This window comes from Chaetodon trifascialis, chromosome 3 (genome assembly GCF_039877785.1).
Source record: "Chaetodon trifascialis isolate fChaTrf1 chromosome 3, fChaTrf1.hap1, whole genome shotgun sequence".
NCBI lineage: Eukaryota > Metazoa > Chordata > Actinopteri > Chaetodontiformes > Chaetodontidae > Chaetodon > Chaetodon trifascialis.
Window position 1 is genome coordinate 18,445,575 of NC_092058.1, and position 22,603 is coordinate 18,468,177.

The 22,603-nt window shown below is 45.7% G+C and overlaps 1 protein-coding gene across 3 annotated transcripts in view; it reads right to left on the reverse strand.

The window, feature by feature from the left end:
* Window positions 1-22,227, reverse strand: part of rassf5 (Ras association domain family member 5) — a 27,837-nt gene extending 5,610 nt beyond the window's left edge. Inside the window, exons 1-2 of one of the 3 annotated variants that reach the window (XM_070958540.1) lie at window positions 21,281-22,227; window positions 8,228-8,355 (exon numbers count right to left, since the gene is read on the reverse strand). In XM_070958540.1, coding sequence (XP_070814641.1) covers window positions 8,228-8,355; window positions 21,281-22,115 — 963 coding nt within the window. In that variant the 5' untranslated portion in view covers window positions 22,116-22,227. Of the gene's footprint in view, window positions 1-4,522; window positions 5,608-8,227; window positions 8,356-15,178; window positions 15,890-21,280 lie in introns of those variants that run through there. The other 2 variants (XM_070958541.1, XM_070958542.1) reach the window with 2 other exon arrangements.
* Between the last annotated feature and the right edge of the window lie 376 nt (window positions 22,228-22,603).

The window sequence follows — 22,603 nt, forward strand, 5'->3', positions numbered from 1 at the left end:
GGCCTCAGGTTGCGCGATATAGTCACTGTTTCATTCAACACAAATGCAGGGTGCAAGTGTATGTGTGTGTATGTGTACACACACATGCTCACACAGCATAGGTGTAGTTAAGCTCATCCTGGCTGGCAGCAAAAAGAGGTGATGACATTATGACATTTGAAATTTCAATGCAGAGGTTTGGAGAAGGAAACCTGGACAGTGTGTGTGTGTGTGTGGGGGGGGGGGGTATTCTAAGACGATAAGAGCAGCTGATGCTCTTATCGTCACTGAATGCCACAAATTCACCGACTGAAATCCCTTTAAACACATTTGACTATTAAGAGTTTACAGCCCTGGTTTTGTATCTCCACAAACTCAAAAAGAGCTACTAAGTTACTGATGTAATCACATTCATATAGGAATACAATGCAAACCCACACATTGAATAAAACTCGGCTGGATAAACAGTGTGTAATCCAGGGTAAAGAAAAGAGTCTGAGGGATCCGTAGCAGTTGACTTGCATCCAGTGAAAATAATCTTGCAGGAATTCCTGTGTTTGTACGCGAGTTTCTAAATGTATCAGAGGCACTGCCCTGCCCTCCCTTTCTGCATACCAGTGAGAGTGGTCAGGGGACAATAGAGCAGGACAATAGAGCAGTTTCCGCCCCTGAGAGTTCCACAAAGTCCCGGGACACTGGGACTTTGGGACCAGGTCATGAGGGAACCAGTGACCAGCAAGACAGAAAATAGAGATATGAACCCTGAAAAGGCTGTGTCGTCTGCCCCATGGTTACAGGAAAACATCTCAATTTTGAATGTGTAGCACTTTAGGTCAACTTGCTTGTGAAGGGATGAAAAACAACAATCATTTAGTGCATCACTGCTTCCAGAGCTCTGTTTCAGCTGGCTGCAAGTTTTATTTTGACGCTGACTTTTCACTCAACATACACAGAGCTAGGCACGAGTATCTGGGACAACAATGTACCTGCAAACACAAATGCTACAACTACAGGTCAGTTTTACCCAGAAAACACTGTCCTGACAGGAAGTGTATCCACTAATGATTTGTCACAGTCTTGATCATAACAATATTACAGGTGGCAAGTCCAAGACATTTAATCCAGACTCAGATAGATGTAAAGCAGCTTAAGGGTGTACGATATCTAGGACTGTTACATAAGGGTCATGCACACATATGTACGCACGCCATGAAGATACACACACACACACACACACACACACACACACACACACCCCTCAGGGTGACATGAGTAAGTGTTGATGCTCTCATTGTGATGAGATCAGACAAGAGAGGTCAAACGATGCTGCGAAGGAGTCAGTATTAAACTGTGTGCCAAACCTGTCTGTGTGTATAACCTGACCACCTTTTCATTAACCTGAACTTACCCTTGACTTCATCTGTCAAACCTGCATGTGTGTGTGTGAGTGTGTGTGCGATTGACACCATGATCTTCAGGTAACACTAGACTCTGGGATCTATTACAACTGGTCAAGATTGAGGACATGACGAGCGCGGTCAGAGCTAAACTAACAATGTTCAATTAGTACAGAGGACTCAACTCAACAATAAGACATGCACATGACCACGCGTGCACACACGCACACACACACACACACACACACACACACACACATTGATAACAGCATGCGTTAACAAAACGCCTTAATTCGGTCAGGTGTTCAGGAGGAGAAGCACAATCGAGAACACACACGCTGATTATATTTCACAGCTCAGATGCTGCTCCACATGCACACACACACACACACACACACACACACACACACACACACACACACACACACACACACACACACACACAATAATGAAAAGGCTCTGATCCTTTGCATATACAGTATATATATTATATACCTAATTAGATATTTCAAATTAGTATACTGCATATACTAACTAAAGTTACCGTCTCAAAGATTTTCATTTAAATGTCTGTTAAGTCAGTATCTATCGCTGATGGAAGTATTGCAATATTCATATGTTTGCAATATCACAAACTGGGTGTCAGCCTCCACATTCCTGGAAAAACCGCTGTATGTAATGTGTTTGTCAGTGAACTTTGCACTTATAACTACCATTCATCAAAAATGTGCCCACAAAACAAAGACAACAGTAATTTTCAGAATTTTCGACATCCGTTTGAAGCAGGAAGTAATGGAACAAGAAGGAGCAGCCACAGTCTCAGGAGATAACGAACTCCTTTCAGTTTGACTGAGCCCTGCTGTTTGGAGACTCATGCCACATCAGCCCACAGACAAAGGCCAATTATCACTTTTTTTATTAATACAACAGTAGTTTGTTTTATCGCCCTCAGAATTATGTGGCCTGTCATCAAATCAACCGGGGCTGAAATCTCAAGATTACCACTTTAATAGAAGATTACATGTAAAGGTTTCGTGTCCAGAGATTCATTCATGCACCAGCAGCAAAACATACTTTGGTTTCAAAAGTAAATGTACTCATTATGAAGAATGAAACAGCAAATATTTATTGTGTTCACAGTATTTTCATGCTGTATCTGGTCCCAGTGCTGATCTAACTATTTTATTATAGCGTTGTAATGAATAGCTACGTATCATTTAACATTTATAGTATAGTTTACATAAAGTTTATTTTTTTACGTACACTCTTTATCATGACCAACTACTCCCGAAAAACAGCCATGTGACAGAGTTAAAGCATTTCCATCTGAAATGTAGTTTTGCGTACATGTAAAGTTGTATAAATAGATATGCTGTTTCTGACCAATGTTGTACAGATTTATACTGTGCGTGTATGTGAAAATGCTTTTTAGAGTGTTGATGATGACCAAGAGCGATGTTACTCATTCATTTTCACTGCATCAAAAGGCAGACCAGAAAAAACTGAACACACCCCCTGCTCATCACAGTCTCTCTCACTCTCTCTCTCTCTCTCTCTCTCTCTCTCTCTCTCTCTCTCTCACACACACACACACACACACACACACACACACACACACACACACACACACACACACACACACACACACACACACACACGCATGCACACAACACATTAAAGCTGGCTGGCTAATCTGGAGCAAAAGGCTCAGCTCTGGAAATAATTCATAAAGGAAAGAGGACTCCACAGTTCTGATGAATGTAAGTATCTCCCTGTGTGTCTGCGTGCATAACAGCACACATGCATGGACTTAAAGACTTAACACAGTGACACATTTTTACTTTTTTATACACAAAACACATCATAAAGTCTCTCTTCACAGGGTGCCGCACAGGTCTTTTGCATATCTCCTTTTCATATTCAAACACAGGGAAAAACCCAGCACACTGTCACTGCAGGGCTTCTGTCAGTGCTCCAATCAGAGGACGCACTTCAATTACTATCGAGGATGTAAGACACATTCGCTCTTCTATGTATAGCTGACTGAGCAGCTATACTATATGTAAAACCACTTCTCTCTGGCTGTGTAGTGCCAGAGAAATCAGGCTCCATCAGCTGGCAGCCCAGACAAGCTAACCCCAATACCCTTCTGTCTAAGCAAACCTAACTCCACAAGCTGACAACACAGCTGGTCAATTATTCAGAGATTATACCTTCTCCAAGTCAGACACCAAAGGCACTGCCAGGACAAGGACAGCAAGACGAGGGCTGACCGTGTTTTTACATGACTGCAAATGTTATCTCTGGGTTTCTTGTGCAACCAGAAACACGTTCTTCTCAATCCGTCCTCCACACTCATTCAGTTATCTACTGAGCATCATGGGACAAGCCTCGACAGCAAGCAGGCAACACCTCACACCCTGCGCTGCAAGAGCCCTGTACATACTACAGTTACAGTATATGAAGTACCTGAATTTACAGCGCACTAAGGCCAAACCTCAGGATGTGTGTACAGTGCCAATAAAACCATGAGTTGCTATGGTAACTAGGAAAATGGTTCACTACAGTTAAGTGGTTGCCTGACACAAACACACACACACACACACACACACACACACACACACACACACACACACACACATTCTTGTGAGAAAGTATCAGCTTTGTTTCTAAGGAAACCCCTCCCACGCACTGTAGAGAAGAGGCCTTTATAGAAGCAGCATATTAACATCATTAACTCAACTAAAGCACAGCAAACACAGTTACTACACAGCAGTGAGTCTTAACTCTCCCAACAGTGTTTTCAAACTATGATGCTCACCACTAACATGATAAATGAGCTGCCAAACAGCATCAAGGCTGATGAAAAAGGCTCTACAGGCCAGCAAATCAATGTGACACAACAGATGTATGACAGTAACCCGCTCCTATGCTCTCACATGCATTCACACACACCTAGAGGCCTACTTAAGCGTGCACAAACACCACCACTTCCTCTTCACACTTCTGCTTTCTGGTGACATGTTTTTGATATAAATGGCAGCTTGTTTCCCAGCCTAACTGAAACACTGACCACCTCACCCATCTGAGTTTGTCTTACTCGTACAATGTCATCTGTCACAGTGAGCGCTGTCCTGATTCTGTACCTTAGCTGCGTGTCTGGAAACACGGAAGAACGAAGTCTTGGCTGTGAAGAAAGTGAAGTCTTCGCTCTCATCATCCAGGCTGCAGTACCCGCTGCTCATGCTGTTACTGCTGGTCATGGAGGGGGTCAGCACTGTATTGACAGTCATGGAGAGGTCCACAGATGGCCTCCGGCACCGGAGTAGCACACTGACGGCTTGAGGAAGTGCTGGTTTATTTTTTTTTTTCGAAAAAGGCCGGGCTGATGTGATACTCAACCACTATCAGAGTCTGCACGTATCACACTGTCCTTTACGCATCCAGGAAAAGTCAGCGCTCCTCTGCTGATGCATCCAAAGAGTTTAAGTCCCACCTGTGAGGGCGAGACAGGTGAACTCGGCTCAGATTCGGCTTTTTGCCTGCCACCGGAGAGGGGACCAGGAAATCCGAGAGTGAGCACAGAAGTGTCACTTCCTCCTGTCTGTATGCTCTGACGCCGGTGTCACAAACACACCACACAGTATATCCACCTGGTTATTTGCGGTTAAACACACACGTGCTCGATCATACACAGTGCATAACCTTCTCATACACACATAGGCACACGCTGGTGTCCTGGAGTCAGCTTACAGGTTGGTTTCAAGTTAACCCTGCTCACCTGAGAGCCCCTGTTATACCCGCAAACAAACGCTCGCAAATGACATGCACGCAATACCACATCCTGCTTTCTTCTTGCTCTGTGTCTCTGTAATGACCCACGGCGGAGAAAAACGAAGAACTGTTCAATTCAAGTCCCATTTGCAGGAGCAGCTCAGTCATGCCGGCATTTATCAGTGTGAGCATCCATCCGTCCCCAGAGCCCAGAGTAAACAGCAGGCAGAAGATCGCTTGGCAGTCACAGACCCTGTACTGCCTCCCCTCTTCTCTTCTCTCAGTTGCTTTGGCAATACTAGCAGAGAGATGGATGCCTCCCACTCTGCCTCTCTCTCGCTCTCTTTCTTACTATCTCCCTCCCTCTCCTCTCTCTCTCTCTCTCTCTCTCTCTCTCTCTCGCTCTCTCTCTCTTTCTGTCAGTCTTTGCACCCGCTTTTGCCTTGCTCAACCATCTGTGGTTGAGTGTTATCAGCCTGCAAGCACCCTCCCCCTTCTCCCTCCCCTCTCTTTCTCTCTCTCTTCCTGCAAGCGACTGCACCCTGCAGAGCATTGCCACTTCCTCTTAGAGAGAGACAGAGAGAGAGAGAGAGAGAGAGAGCGAGAGAGAGGCACTGGTAAGTAGAAAGGAAAACACTGATGAGTGAGAGATATGAAGCCTCACAGCTCCTGTTTTACATACGTAAGAGCAGCAGTGACAGGAAGCTGCAGGGAGACTGGGGAAGATGGCCGCTCTCCGAGGCAGATTCTGCTGCAGCATGCATTGGTTCACAAGAAGCCATCACAACCACTGTAAACATGTGGCTTTTATGAGGGACCTTGCCATAATTAGAGCTAATTCTGCGACACCCAAACCAACTGGGGACAGATGCAGACCAGAAAAAAAAGCATGACCTCCACAGCTGCACTACCACCGCTAGTTTGTTGGCGGAGGGGAGGGCTCAGACACAGCGCTTAAGGTGAGATTAGGAAAGTAATGAATGATTGCCTTCTGGATAGAGATCACAGTGACCTCTAACCTTACTCTGACCCGACAATCTGCCCTCTGTCTCCAACAGTGACCCCCTCGTCAAAAAGCAGCTAATGCCCCTGTCACTGCTGAGATCGATGGCGCATATGTGTGTCTGTCTGCACCTGCCATTTCTGCATGTGTAATATCATTTCAAAATGTTCTCAGACATGATTATTGGTAAACCTATATGCTGCTGGAGGACTGCAGCATGCAGGGACAGTGTATCACCCTTTCATCGGGTGTCTTTCTGTCAGGTTGGACTTAGCCAAAGACTGATTACCTGCAGCTCTGCCCCTCACCTCCATCAATGTAATCACTATGGGAGAAAGATAGCGTGCAGGGGGTGGGATGCTCCACATGCACACTGAACAACACTCCTGCAGGCTTCTAGTCGATGAAGCCTGGTCAGTATGCGGCACATTATTGGGGGTAAAAGGGGATCAATTTCTGCTGATGCACACACAACAAGGAGCTGTAAAGATAGAGGGGAAAGGAAACACAAGCACACACACTCACACTCACACAGAGCTGCAGTTATAAAATAGAGCAAAAGGGGAGAAAGACGACTGCAGGAAATGAACTGTCATATCTCCTCTTGTCTGCAGCACTAGTGTTCTCTATGTACCAAACAAGAGTGTGGAGAGAGGCAAGCCGTAGTCACAGAGTTCACATACCTCCAAGACAGACGTCATCATCTCTCACTTGAATCTGACTTTCAGCTTATTATCTTTAACCACACAGTCATTAAACCTCAGACAGAAGAAGAACTAGTGGTAATTCTAAATATGACTCGACAAAAAATTATATACATTGTTGTTTTGTTCCAGTAGATGTGGAACATTGCAAGAAATTGGCATGTTTTTGGAGTAAAAGCCTGAACCACATTTTGAGTTGTTGCTGCTTGGCTTTTGGTAAAATCTATCTGAGTTATCCCTCTCCCTCCCTCGTTCGCTCCAATTCTCAGCATACCCATCAACAGGTTTCAGGGCAGCATGATTGTGTGTATTTGTTCACGCTGTCTAGAAGTGGAGTACTACCTGGCACACTACCAGGGGTCTAATTTTGTGTCATCTGCCCCCCGGGCATAGAGTAGCTGCCAACATTCTGCTGCAGACCTGTGGCGTTATCCAGCTTTCTCTCGTGTGACATGTGTGTGTGTGTGTGTGTGTGTGTGTGTGTGTGTGTGTGTGTGTGTGTGTGTGTGTGTGTGTGTGTGTGTGTGTGTGTGTGTGTGTGTGACCACATTGCGTGGGTGACTGAGGCTGGGATGCCAAGTGCAGCATGCAGGCTTACACTCCCTCAGGTGCTCATACACACATACACAGAAAGAGTGGCTGAAGCACTATTTTGGGATGAATTTTACATAATTATTGTATCACTGGATGGCCTGTGGCTCATACAGCATGCAAGTATGAAGAATTACATATTCTGAGTTTAACTTGATGCAAAATGTTTCCATAATGGACAACTAAATATATTCCACTAGCACAATAACATCTGAGAATAGTTTGAGCTAACACAGCTGGTAGAATAGCGTAGTGATTAACATAATTAGTTTGTATTTATATAAGAGATGTTGAGGAAGTGAGGACATCAGGATCCACCACTGACTGAATAAATTCAACCCATATTACAGGAAAGAGGCCATGAGCGCAACAGGGCAGGTGAGGGGGAGAGGGGGGCTCATCAGATGCTTTGGTGACATAACATACTCTGTCCAGGGAACATTCTGTGACCAAAAAAAGCAAATGAGCGCATATATAAATAAATTCATAAGTAGACAGTGGAGGAAGAGGGGGGACAGCGCACTGTGAAAGAGGAGGATGGTTATGTAAAAGTGTAGGCTTGGAGAGATGCTGCAGGATGAACCTTGCCTTTACCCAATCATGACTCACGTACACCTCTGCAAAACAACAGGCATAAATAGCTCAACACACTCAATCTGAGGTGAGTGCATTCGTTCTTCAGCAGTGCCCCTAAAAATGCCACAAATAGTTCTCCACACCATCTTATTTCCTCTTGATTCTACTAAGTAATATTTTTGCTTTGCATTCGAAACGCTCACCTTGTGTTGAGGGGCTGTGGAGGAGCAGTGGCTTCTGGGAGACGGAGTTTCTTCGGGCTCTCTGTCCCTCTGGTTGCAGTCCAGCTGGACCTCCCTCTCACACTCCAGGTGACAGGTGTAGCTGCAGTCTGGTGAACATAAAAACATACCAGTCAGAGACAGAAGGACGTAGGACTGATCAACTACTGACAAACAGCGTATAAAATGCCATCAAGCGCTGATCCAACACTGTGAACGGCATGTCATGTCAGAGAGCATAATGTTGATTAGTCACCTGTAAGTGTGAGTTTGAAATGAAGAGGAAGCCTATTTCTGATTTAATCCAACATGTATGATAATGCAAAACCTACCTTTACACAGAGAATTAGCTCCATCTTGTGGCCAGTGCCAGACACACACGTACAAGGTGCTGGACCGCAGGGAGAGCGTTCATTAACAAAAGGTACTGACAGTATATGTTTGAGTGTGGGCTGATTTAAAATTGAATATCCAGTCCTATACATCTCATTAAGCCATCAGGTGACAGGAAATACTTTGCTAAGTACCACTGCTGAAATGTGATATGTTGGTGCAGACACATTATTCAATCTACAATGGATATACTGTGCAAGGTCCAGCAAAGATCATAACAGAAACAAATACATAATGTAATAGAGTCAGACTGTATCATAATAATGGAGGGACATGCTCTTTTTACACATCCAAGGCCAACAAACTGTAGCAGTGCAGCAGCCCTGCTCAGCTAGAAATGGATTTAGGTACTTCCCCCCAAAACTTCCCAAAATAGTCCACTGTTCTTTGATTTTCAGTTGGTTTCACATATGACGGCCATGGCTTGTTTGTGCCTTGCTGACTTTATTGTGGTCAGAGGGTTTTCCACTGAGATGCATAGCCTCACATCTAACTTATCCTGTGTTGGTGAGATTATCCATGCTAAAGAAAAGAGTGATTTTAAAACCACTCAGGCAAAGAGGGGACCGCAGCTGAGGGGGGGTGACTGAGTCAGATCCTTTTTTATGCAGGAAAGCTTCTTAAATAAAACACTATACAGTAGGCTACATGTAATCAGTCAGACTGAACAAGAACATACAATTTCAACAATGTTTGGAAGCCAACAACGTTTTCTGCTGCAGTCGGTGCTGAATGAGTGAGCCCAGCTAAGCCTGGGTGGTTTTCTGTCTGCTGATATTAGCGGCTCTGTCTGTATCCTGATAAGAGAAGGACATCACTGCCTCGCTCACAGTCAGCATCAGCACCGTAACCATGGCAACAAGCTTCCTGATGACCATTGTAGAGCAAGAAAAGCTCTTCTTACTTGAGGTCACACTGGGAGAAGGCAGTGTGTGTGGAGGTTCTTCAGTTATTAATTAGCTATAAAGCTCAGATTAATCATTATTGACTTTCATTTTCATGCCAGGAACTGGAGCTATTTTCAAAAGACCTTGTTCGGAAATTAAATGCTCCATGAAATGCAATGGTGCTGGAATATAACAGGCCTGATTACTGACGCAGGGGCAAGGAGGAGAGAGAAAAGGCAGGCAGGACGGGGCTTACTGACAGGAGGGATGTGCGTGGCGAGGAGGAAAGTTCAGATAAAGGAGACTTTGTTGATGACAGTTTAGAGGTCACTGTATTATGAGAGGCAGATAGATGTCATAATGTGTTTGTGTGTTAACAGGGACAGGTTGACAGAGGGAGTGAGAGGGAAGGGTTGCAATGCCTGGCTGACAGGAGGGATGTGTTGAGGAAAGAGCAGAGTTGAGATAAGGGATACTCTGCTCACAACAGTTTAGGGGTCAACGCAGAAAGAGTGAAAGAAAGGAAGCACGCAGGGGAAGGGAAGAGAGAAACTCCTTTCCTGTCCTGCAGCTCGACATGCACTCCATCCATCCTCACTCCAGATTACTGACTGTGCTTTTGCTTCCCTGTTCGGTCATACTTAAAAGACAGGGGACCTTTAAATTTCCTCCGCCTAAGACAGAAATCAGTGTTTGTGTTGGGTGGTGCTTACTCAGACAAGACCCTGCCCTCTGTCTTTCTCCTGATAATTGATTCAGAAGACAGGAACTACTGCAGGGTGAACGACAAGCAAAATGGGAGGAGATTGAAACTTCTCCCTGTTCCACACCTAAAGTCAGATACACCAGTGTCAGCAAGTTACAGTTCACCTGGGATCCAGATCATTCCCACACTGATAAGACACACTGTCTCTCACTCCCAGTGCTGTTGATACACACAAGGAAATGAGCATTTCAGCTGCACAGTTCTAAACTAACAGAACAGGTGTTACAGTAAAGATGCGAGGTGCTGCTCTCAGCAGACTCACGGCCACTAAATGCGAACTCAAGTGATTGATGCATTCTAGGTGTGTGGCTGCTTTTGTGCAGGTGTGGATGTGTGCGCGGGCGTGCTATTTAGGTGATGGATGCTGCGGCATGCATATGTGAGTGTTAAGGAGGGGCTGGAGAAACTGCAGCAGTGATCCAGTGACACAGAAGGGCTCTGAAGGTCATGCCGGCATGCTGACGCAGGCACAATCCCAGAGACTCAAGAAAAGAGAAGAATGAAAGCATGAGAAGGCAGCAGTCAGCAAGAAGGACTATTTTTCTTGTGTGACTTTCTTATGTCGTTTGAATGCCTGAGAAAAAAACTCCCTCTGGCATCCATGTAAGGGGGTTTCAGGGGTTTCCCTTTTGCTCTTATGTGGAAAGTACATTGTTGCGCAGACTATCAAAGGGGGAAGTTTCTTTAAGTTTAGGACAGCAAGAGTGATTTTTTTTTTTAGGAGAAGTTGTGTCCAGGTCCACTTACAGAAATGCAACAACAGGTTTTGTTAGATTCATTCACTGGTACTCCTTTTCTGTGCCATTTATCTTTCATATTTATCAGGCTGGAAAATACCCTTTAATCCTTATATTTACTTTCTCTTCTTAAAACTGTACTGAACAAGAAAGAAAAGCCTTTGTGTACTTTGCTCCCTTTGACTGGAAAGTGCTTCAGTCACACAAAAACTTCAAGAACTTGTCTCATTGAAATATTTAAAAGTATCTATGATTTGAAGGCAAGCTAATCCAGCTGTCAGTGCTCCTACAGTGTTTTATTTGGCTGCCCTTTTCAGGCACTTTGATGCTTTTATCCCTTTCAGCTGATCAAACTTTACTGTCTTTATTATATTCCACTTTATATTTTGGGAATTATAACACATGGGTTCCATTTTTGCAATAGTATATATCTGTAATGTATAAATTTTACATCATCCTTCTGATCTCTTCATATTTTAGGTCTGAATTCTATGTTTTGTAACCATGCGTATGTGAGTCTTTGCCAGATTCAACATCCTGTAAAAGATATTAAATGTACTGGCCTTTCCTAGTTAAATAAAGCTAATATAAAATCTAGACACTTTGATGACAGCGAACCCACATAAATGCGCACCTGCATGCGGGGACAGGACACAGAGAGATGACTGTAATGACGCTGAGTCATAAACACTCATCAGCATGTGTTCCTCCTGCACAGAGCCACAGAGTCTGTGCAAGTGTGTTGTCTCAACAAGAAGTGGGGCTGTGGTGTTATGTGTCACCGTGATAGACTGGCCTCGGTTGCTCCTCCACAGCAGGGGACGGGTGAACGGACTCCCCTCTGTGTCTCTCATCCCATCATTCCAGTCTGACTGCTTCTAAACTGACACCGCCTCCAGACAGAGCGGAGCGATGATGCAGATAGAGACGGAGAAAGAGACAGCACTAAGAAGCTCCATCAGCGCGGTGGAGAGAGATGAGGGAGCTTGGATTTACAGCAAATCACATAAAGATCTATATGTGGTGGCTGTGTTAACTTCTACTGCTGCACTCGGGTCGATAAGACCGAGGGAAGACGGGAAAGGAGGAGCTTCAGTTGTTAAATGACTAGAAGTCTTTTCTCAAAGGGGACATTCATATTGTCTTAGCTTGTCTTGGCTGCTGAGGGAATGATTTCCACGGTCATGCTTCTCTTTTCTGTCTCCTCAAATCTCTGTCTTGTGCTCTCTTTCCACTCCCATCGTTCTTGGAAGTCTAAGGCACCAGAAAAATGTCCCATTTCTGCATCATTGCCTGTAACTTTTTGGAGGATAGGGGATGTGGGCGGTTTGTTTTTTCTGTGAGACAGTGGGTGTGTGACAGGCAGGGGAGGGGAAAGACACAGATTAGCAGGTCATGGAGGATGTCTGCATGGCACCAGATAGAGACACTGGGAGGGACACATTGTATTTACTCCTTGTCTGGGTGAGGAGGGGGTAAATAGGGGTAATGCAGCGATAATGTAGGGGTGAGGATATTAACACGGTCACTAATGAACCTAAAGGGAGCTCTACAGGGCTTACAGAGGAATTAAGAGCAGCTTTGGGGTCTTTGGGGGGCTTTAGCCAGTCTGATCCCATCATAGCTCATTTGGAGCAGTTATCCATGTTCCCCTACTGTGCAGCTCACACTGTACACACACCATGCCACTCATACTCATCTTGTTTTTCATGCATCCTTATGAATCCAAATATCTGGCTTTTGTCTCATTCGAACACACTCTGACTCAACGAGCTGCCAGGATCCATATTTCATATGTTGGCCTATCAGACATGACCAATCAAATCTCCCCCAACATAAATAAAACCTGCCCCAGTTCACTTTGACATCTGTGTGTATTTGTGCCCAAACAACAATTTCATATTTGATACTGACATTCTTCATCTCCATCACTGCAGCATCTCTATCCCCCCCTCCCTTAGTCTCCCTCTTCCATCTGTCAAGCTACAGATGCCCCCAGAATTAAGCAAACAAGCAAGAGAAGAACCAGGTCTCACTTGTTTTTTTGTTAGTTTTTACTTTAATTTTATGCTTATTCTCTCCAGTGAGCTGGAAACGGATATAGCTTAAGGGTTAATGAGGATATTTCTGTGGCTGGGCATTAAATCATTACTGTGCTTGTTCAGTGTGTTTTTTAGTGATTTTATGCCATAATTTTACTTAATTGCTCTTCTGAAGGCTGAGGGAAGAGGACATATGAAACTTTCAGGGTCAGTTAGATAATAAAGAAAGAAGTGTTGTCAAGATAAAGCAAGACTTCTTCTGATACCGGTGCATATGTGATACTGTTTATAATATGGGACATTTAGCAGGTGTTTCCTTGAGCTTCGAGCTTTCTGGCACATGTCTGGACCAGAAACCTTAATAATCCCAAGTAGTTTTTAACTATAGCACGAATTAAAGGCATACTGCAGCAATTTAGTATTGCACTTACATGAAACTGGGGACTCACAACAGACAGATTAAAGATTGGTCAAATGCTCTGATGAAGAGGATGAGACACACTGACTTTTAGTCCCTGAGCTTCTGAGTGAAGCTCCAAAACTACTGGATCCTGCATTTGCCAAATTGATCGCATCATTTTGTTTGACCCCCCACGTCTTTCACACTCCATGTTTGTAATACAGACTGTTGAAGTTTTCAGTCTCCAAGCTCAAGTCAAGATGGCCTCAGGCTTTGGAAAGCTCCTTCAGAGCCACAGGAGACATTATACAACTGTTTTTTTTAAGGCTAAGTAGCACCCTTCATGATGAGTAAACTGGCTTTTATGGGTAAATCAGTACAGTTTCACCTTGGCCTTGAACACACACACACACACACACACACACACACACACACACACACACACACACACACACACACACACACACAACCCCCTCTCCTAAAATACATTATCTCATCCAACAGTGAGACTACACTCACCAAGTTATTATATTTTTAGCTATTTAGAGAATCTGAGAGGAACTTCCAGACAGCACCATCAAAGACTATGACATAGACAGACGATAATAATAGATAGAAGAAGCAGCAAAAGAGGAACTGAGAAATCTGGTTTGGGCCAGCTCATGCTTACAAGGATTAACTGGGTTTCCTTACAGGGAACACCATCTAAAAATACCCATTATCTGTCTGCGGTAGCTCGTGCTGTTGATGCTCTTTCTGAAGCTTTTGAGGCTGCAACATGACGTCACTCAGGTGGAGTGGTGAGCTCTTGATGAGCGGCTCCCTGAGTCATGTTTGGTCAGGGTCTTATCAGGCTTACACAGGAGGACACACACACAAATACACACACATACACAAGAGCTGAAGTAACATCTTTTTTAATTCAGCTGTCTCTTTCTGTGAATGAAATCAATAATTCTGCAGCACCCAGCCATTTTGCTGCCTGCCTCTTTTTTAGCTCAGCCACACTTTGTGCTAATGTTACATTATGTATTCACCCCCCCGCCACCAAAAAACAAAAAAAAAGAAAAAAAGAAAAAGAAAAACTGCATTAACCAGTCCTCTATTTGGCAAAAACATGGGAAAAATCAATACCATGCAGCCCCCAGCAGGCTCGCTCTTATCTCAAATTCCTGCTACAAATATGAAAGTCAATATAATAATCCTGTTACCTGGGCTTTTCTCGACAGTTGCAAATTGTGCTGGTTTTCTGTGTTTGTGTGTGTGTGTGTGTTTCTGGATCAAGAATAAACTGTGGATCCAACTGTTTTCATCTGACCTGTTTACTGGACTATTCTGCCGTTTACAGCCAATCTGCAGCCTGTGTCCTCGCTGTTCACACTATCTTACACACACAGACACTATGTGCTCTTAGACAAAAGCGAGGGGGATAGATCAGCCGATAGAGAGCGGGGGTATATAGACAAAGAGGAGCAGGGCTTGAGGGCATTGCAGTTCACAGATAGACAGACTGATGCACACAATACCCAAATATTTTGGCCCACAGGCGGCCTTTGAGGCCAGCCTCAACCGGTCTACTCATCATTTTTCCCTTTTTACAAAATACTGACCTCGATCACAGCCAAACTGATCAGGATTTAGTGTCCAATTTCTAAATCTCCGATCCCAGTTTTTATTACTCGTGCAAGCTCAATTCTCCTCTCCATACCTGAGGTGGTGAGCAGAGATCCGTTAGAGGATGATCGTCGGAGGATCCGCAGGCTGTCACTCCATGAGCGAGACTTGGGCAGCCTCTTCAGGAGCCGTCCCAGCCGGCGTGACACCTGTCCGAAGCAGGCGCTGCCAGCCTCCCCCTCCGAATCGCCCCTGACTTCCTCCAGATGCAGTGACACCTGGCCGAGAAACATCCTGCGCACCCCAATGCCCTCAACTCCCCCTGACCCGACCCCTACCCCCGCCTCCCCCTTCACCTGCTCCCGCCCAGGGTCCAGAGGTGCTATCTGTGCCGCGGATGGAGCATGGTGGCACCATCCGGCGGGCACTGTCCTGTGCGCGTAATCCTCGCTGGCCCTCCTGTCCTGGCCCCGGCTGGCCCTGTCCCTCTGAGGACTGCCCCAGCGCCAGCCCCCCCAGTTCCCCCCTCTGCCATCCCAGCGTAGCCACTCTGCCACCGGTGCCACGCTCCGAATAAACAGCCCCCTCTCCACTCGCTCTGCCACCCCTCCACCTGTACTCCTCACACACTCCCTAATGCTCTCACCTCTCTGCTTGCCTCACACTTATCTCCTCTGGTCCGCACCTGACCGGTCCTCCTCACACCTCAGCGTGCGGACATGAGCTCTGAATCTCTGCTGCACAACTTGCTCCACTCCGGCGTTTCTGTGTAATCAATGTTCCCTCATCCTCTCTCTTCCTCTCTCCCCTCTTTCTCTCTCTCTCTCTCTGTCTCTACTGCAGCACCCACACACTCTGCAGTAACAAACAGCCAGCTTAAAGAGACAGAGACCCCCACACAATCCTGCTGTCTCTATACCTCTCTATTTCCAGCAACAGGAGCCTTTCTCCTTTCTGTTCCCTCAGCGGCAGACTGCGCACACTTCTTCAGCAGCAGAGAACATGGTGGGACCACTGTGCAATAAAGCCGAAGCGTCACAGACCACTGCAGAGGTGGTTACCGACAGTACTTCCTCTCTGCTCCCCTTTTATGTCTCCTTGGTGTGAAACGCCACAGCTCGATGGAGGGGAAGTGAGTCAGGCATCCCATATAACCCCACAACAGTGACATATCTTATCAACGGCAAGCATCACCTCAAGTGTGTTTATGGATGCTTGTGTGTGTGTGTGTGTGTGTGTGTGTGTGTGTGTGTGTGTGTGTGTGTGTGTGTGTGTGTGTGTGTGGGCTAAGGTGATGCGCAGTCCGGCAGTTATTAATATGCACTGTAAAAAAGATAAAGAGAGGGCTACTGGGAGTTTTTCCGCCCTACTTTTAAAATGGAGTTTGGAGGAACAGGATGTGCTCACCAGTTTCACTCACAAGTGTATGACATAATCACAAGAAATGCCATAAGAAGATTTCTGCTCTGATGTCACTTTTTTGTCACTGCAGCCCTGAGGATGACATCATGTGCTGTTTTTTTTCCATCCAAAATCCCCAAATCACCCTCAAATAATGTGTTTAAGAATGCCTTTGTCTCGTCCTTTCTGCCCTAGCCACCTCTTCCTCTGCAGTCCTCCTATCACTATCCACCAAGGGCAACCTAAATATAGCCTGGATGAAAATCCCTACTGTTCTGCCATACATACAGCTGAGCACCGATGCACAGTGAGGAGAGGGCAACACACCATGCAGGTCTTTCTTCAAAAACAGAAGCCTCATCCGCCTGCTCCATCTTGTTGAACTGAATGGAACATCCAGACTGTAATGCAGAGTTGGTGTGTTTGTGCATGTAAAGTTTGAGTGCATGTTGTTTGTATTCTGTCCAGTTTGGTGTATTTGTGCATTATTGAGGCTGTATGGTAGGTGGAAACATTTTTCCTTGCAAAAGGACCAATGAATCTAAATCAAATCCAATCGGCTTCCTTTTTTTCAATCAAGGTCAAATACTGTTGAGCAGTGGGCGTGCGTGTATTTCCATGTATGTTGTTTGTTTCTAAGAAACTGAACAAAATGGCTTTCTTCAATGTTCAATGCAGCCTTGTATTCAGATTCTGTGCGTTTTCAACTTAAGACATTTGAGCTCTGAAGGAATGTTTTGGCTGAAGTCTAGTTAAAACTATATTCATCGCAGGTCTGGCAGAGCGGCAGCATTGGTATGTCGGGAGAAGAAGGTTATGAGCCATTTAACACAACCCTACTCGATGTTTTCTTCTTCTGCTGAGAATGGAGCTCTGAGAGGGCCAGTGTGAAACAGCTGACGGCTTCCTACGACAAGGTCTGCATTGTAGACCGGGGAGGAGGTAAAATAAGGAAGAGAGATATCCTCCAGAGAGATATCAGGAATGCCATGGGGCATAAAGAATACACTGGGAGGCTTACTGTCGAGGTCTGTGGCAAATGTCTGTGTGTGTTTGGGTGTGTGCATGTGGGGCCTCCTGGCAGCCATGTGTCAATGCGAGTATGCCTCCCTGTCTCCACTGTGACCAGCACACAACCCCACATCTGCTGCTGCATATGCGCCGTAACAACGAGCATCTCCACTCTACTTGCAAATATTGAAGCACAGAGGGCTTCATCACGTCCGTTTATAGGAGCTAACATTGCTCACATTAGCAGTTCACCAATGCTTTTTTCTCTTCTTGTGCAATTGTGTTTGGAGGAGCTCTGATCTCTGGAGCATTCACCTTGTCCTACAGTGCTCTGACACAAAGAGCAGAGATATACAGGCTAACCTGCAGGACCAGAAACAAACCAAAGTACACAGGGGGAGGGTGCAAATGAACATGTCACTTTGAACAATCTCTCGAGTACCTTGCTAACGGTTGTTATAGCTTGTACTAAGTTAGCTGGCAAGTGATTTGTAGAGCTGAAAGTGCATGTGTCCGAGGTTCTCTTGATTAGGTAGCATTCATTTTGTATCCCTGTTTAGCATCTATAAGCAGCATATACAAATAGTTAATGGTTTACAACACACTAATGTAGCGGTAAGAAAATATAAGGACAATTTTAGGTGTTTATAATGAGTTCCAAATTCTTCAATACATTACTTGCTTGTAAAGAGTTAACAGAGTATAACATAGCTTTAATCCTCCAGTGGGGTTTAAATGTGTTATAGATGAAAATGTCCTTAAATCTGTGTGTTATAAACCATTAATAAGTGCAATACTTGGTTAGATGCTACACTGGGAGGACACCCTAATGAGGTTTCAGTGGAGACTGTGTGAGTGGAAGTTGTGTATATACTGTAAGAGTTGCATGTCTTATTGCTTGACAGAGATTGAGGAGAAGAGGGGACCAAACCCAGCATGTCGCAGTACTGGTGCCACAACAGCATGGTTCCCTGAAAGCTGTAATTAAATATTAATCTGACGTCTGACTCTGTCTGCCAGTCTATAATCCCGACCTCTCCATCCCTGAGACATAATCCCAGGCAGGAGACACCCAGAGCTGGGATTAAGGAGGCTGCCAATGCCCTCCCTCACTCCCTGCCTCCTTCCCGCCTTCCCTGACCAGCAGCACAACATGGAGAAATGACAAATTAAATCACTGATCACTGATAAACAGCCACTAACAGGATACAACCCAAATGTTCTGTACAAATGTATATAACTGATACACGTTGGACTTTTCTACACAGGCATTTCTAACAAAAAACCCCCCCCCAAAAAAACCATATATAATAGCATTTATCTTTCTCTGTGTATATACTGTATGTGTGTGTGCTTTCTGTGCATCCAACTACACAATATAACAAAAGAGAGGACACCAGAGAAGATGAATGTCAGTGGAGTTTAAATTTAGTTTACTCTAAATTTAAACTCAGATTAGTGTCAATGAAGCAGACAGAGCTCATAGATGTCCAGACTGACACATTGGCTTCATTATTTTATCCCTCATTAGGGACTGACATCACATATGGCTCTCATCTGTATGTGTGCAGTGTATTTATGCACACATATTGTGGGGGGTTGCTGTACAGCATGGACGTACCACAAATCAAACTCCCATCAAAATCCCAAGAGGAGCAATAACGATAAAAAAAATGCACGAACATGGACCAAAGCCAGCCATAGGAATACATACACAACAACAGAACAGCAGACTATGAGACTGGGAGCTCTGGCTGGATTGACAGATTCCTCTGCAGGGCAAGGCCACATCACAACAGTCCCTGTCCCTGGAGAGAAGCGCTTCATTGCTGCCTCTATAAGCTTCATATGCAACAAAGCCAACACAGATACAGGGACGGTGATAAATTAAAGACAGACAGAAGGATGGAGGCATACAACAAGACAAAGACGCAGAATGATGGTTGTTTATGGTTGCGAGGCCTCCGTCTCTCACTCCCTGTCATTTGCTGGGTGTAGTTGAAAGGAGAATATGCATGCATGTGTATGCGTGTGTGTGCTGTTTCTATTTTGGCAGTTTTGGTTGCGTTTCTCCCCACAAAAATACCCTGAATTGCCTAAAATTTGTATTGCTTGTCATAAATGTCCTGGTGACCCCCATGACTGTACACCGCACGCACCTCTGATGTTTTCCGAGAAAAGAGGGCAGTTTGCTCCAGAGGAGAGCTGCTGGCAGCATGAAACTACAGCTAATTAGCCCGATCCATAAAGAGACTGGTGAGGACAAAAAAACTCAGTGAAGTTCTGAGGTTGTAAAGAACCTCATGACTCTGTGTGTGTGTGTGTGTGTGTGTGTGTGTGTGTGTGTGTGTGTGTGTGTGTGTGTGTGTGTGTGTGTGTGTGGGTGTGTGAATAGGGCTCCAGTAATCGCTGCTCTCGCTCCACTGAGTTCTTGCTGATAGCACACTAAATTAGACAGCTCTGCAGTGCTGGACAAACTCTTGCTCTTATCCCCTATCCTGCACTCGCATTGGCTCTCTTTACTCCCCATTGCTCTTGTTCTAGCACTCTGTCTCCACTCATTCCTATCACCCTGCCTCCGTCCACCTCTCCTCTGACTCTTTCCACTGTTTTTTGTCATCCCTGTTTCCAACAACTTGCCATCCTTTCCCTTCCTTGTCGTCCTCAGCTCCGTTCTTTTATTTCAGCCGGTCCGTCTTTATTGGTCCCTTTCTTGCCTCACTTTCAATCCTCTCCTCAATTGCTTTATCTCACACTGCTCTGCAGCCGCAGCGTCCCAGTGACGGAGTGCTGCTGACACAATGCCAACTCAGCAGCACACACACATTCACACATGCATACGCAGCATGCATGTACAGTATATGCACCACACAAAAAAAAAATCATCATGCTGAACTCCAATGTTTCTGGCAAAATGTATGTGTGTGTGTGTGTGTGTGTGTGTGTGTGTGTGTGTACATGTACATACTCAAGGCAGATTAAACTAATTTCCACACTGCCAGGTCAAATTGGCTTGGCCCAAACTCTCTGTGCCCAGAGCTGTGCAGGTGTGAGTGATGTCATCAGATCCTGAGCAGCTGTCAGCAGTACAGCCAGGTATGTGGCTCCAGAGATATCAGGCTCAGTGAACGTGTAAACTTTTAAATGGCCGTAAATAGGCACTCCAATAGGAAATCAATGAAAAATGCTGTTTCCAGTGTTTCCATTACATGTGTACGCCCCCTGGGACAAATTCTTAGTACATAAGTATCCCTGTTACAGACATTTCTGTTGTGTTTCTGGATTCCACCAATGCACCACTATCAGTTTTACTGTCTTTGCCTTGCTCTTTGAGCTGAGGCTGCAAATCACAGCCAGAGAACTCTGGGAGGCCAAGCTGTAAGGACAAGATAATGGGCTTTCCATGGAAGGTTTTTTGGCTTTGTCGTTGGAGCAAATGCTTGGAAATGCCCTTCCCTGTCACGCTGGCTCCTTCATAAAGGCACACGCACATTTTTTGTGTATAAACACACAAGCACCAGCATGGAAGCGTTCAGCATCCAGCTCCTTGTTTCCTTCATAAAAAAAATCTAATCTAATCTGGTAGCCTATACCAGGTCACCTAATGACCTGCGTTCACCGGTCCAGCCTGTTATGAACCATCTCAAACGAAAAAATAAAAGTGTGTAGGTATTAAAATAAATGTTTTGGATTCACGGCATGTGAAACAGGGCCAGTGGGTACTAATACCTCTCAGTTTCACCGGGCACGCACAAACATGATTTAAAGGTCCGCAGCTACTTACTTTGACACTTGAGTGCCTGTGCAGTGATCTGACGGTTACAGGCGTCACACCAGTCCTGCGTAACGGGCCTGGCCTCGAACCTGTGTCCTTCGCCCTTCTCTGCCCTCACCCGGGGGTCCATCCCGCGAGGAAAGATGGACCAAGCCTCCCTCCGGGGAGGCTCGGTGCGGGCCAGCCTGACGACTCCAGTCCTGCCCTGCGTGACCCGCTCCAGCGGGAGACCGCTGCTGTCTCTTTGTGTTGGCACGGAGGAGGAGATGCTCTGATGTCGGCTGTCTCCGCTCCAGGTGTCTCGTCTCCCGCGTGGCGCGTGCCGGTGCGCTCCTTTGTGTTCAACCGATCCGCTGGGCATGACATTGATTCCCGGCCTCTTGAGTGAAGTCCCCCTCCGACCACCTGTGTTACGGTTTGAGTCAGAGCCGTCGTTGCTGTTGCAGTCCCTGGTGATGTGCCCGGTTCCACTTCCTCGAGTCCCGGCTGCGGTGCGCCTATCGCAGTCCGAGCTGTCCTCTTGTCTGTCCCGGTCCAGGCTACGTGGCGCAGCAGGGGCGGCCGGAGCCCCGCATCCTTCACCGGGCATCATTCCTCCTCTAGCCGCTGTTTCACCCGCTGGTCCCGGAGACAAGGGATGACTTCCCGATTCGACTTCTGCAGTTATCGACCCGGACTCCCCGCTGCTCCCTGAGCTTCTTCTGAACATCATCTTCTCCCAGGATGATTTCCTCGGTAGGGTGATTTTCTTCCTGCCGCCCGCCAGTTTGAAGAGCAGGAGCTGTGGTTCCGAGTCCAACCTGTGCGGACCCGGGTGCTGTCCCACCACACTCGCAGACGCCATTGTCCTGTTCCCCTGTAATGCGTGTGTGTTCGAGTTGTTTGGAGTGTGTATTAGTGCGTGTTTTAGTCCGTGCTGTGAATGTAAACTCAACTCACGCCCGCGACCAGCCTGTAGTAGTGACGCAGGGACTCTGGCGGCTTTAAATGCCGCGAGCGCGTCCTCATTTAAAGCGACAGGGGCGCGCGCTAATCCCTTGTTCATACTGTAGGTTTGATTTGGCACTACTTAGTGAATTATTAAAAGCTATCACTGGATAACAACACTTCTGTTTCTGATGACTCATTTCAGTTTGTTAGCTGTTTGCTACTATTGCTACCAGACTTTTACTATAAATACATTTAGAGTAATAATCTTCTGAAACCACTGTTACTAAAAGTATAGACTACAGAAAGTAGACTGGCATCAACCAGAAACCACAATCATAGATGAAGAGTCTGTAGAGAGCTCTCAGAGACTGGATAAGGAAGTATGACACATGAAACATAATA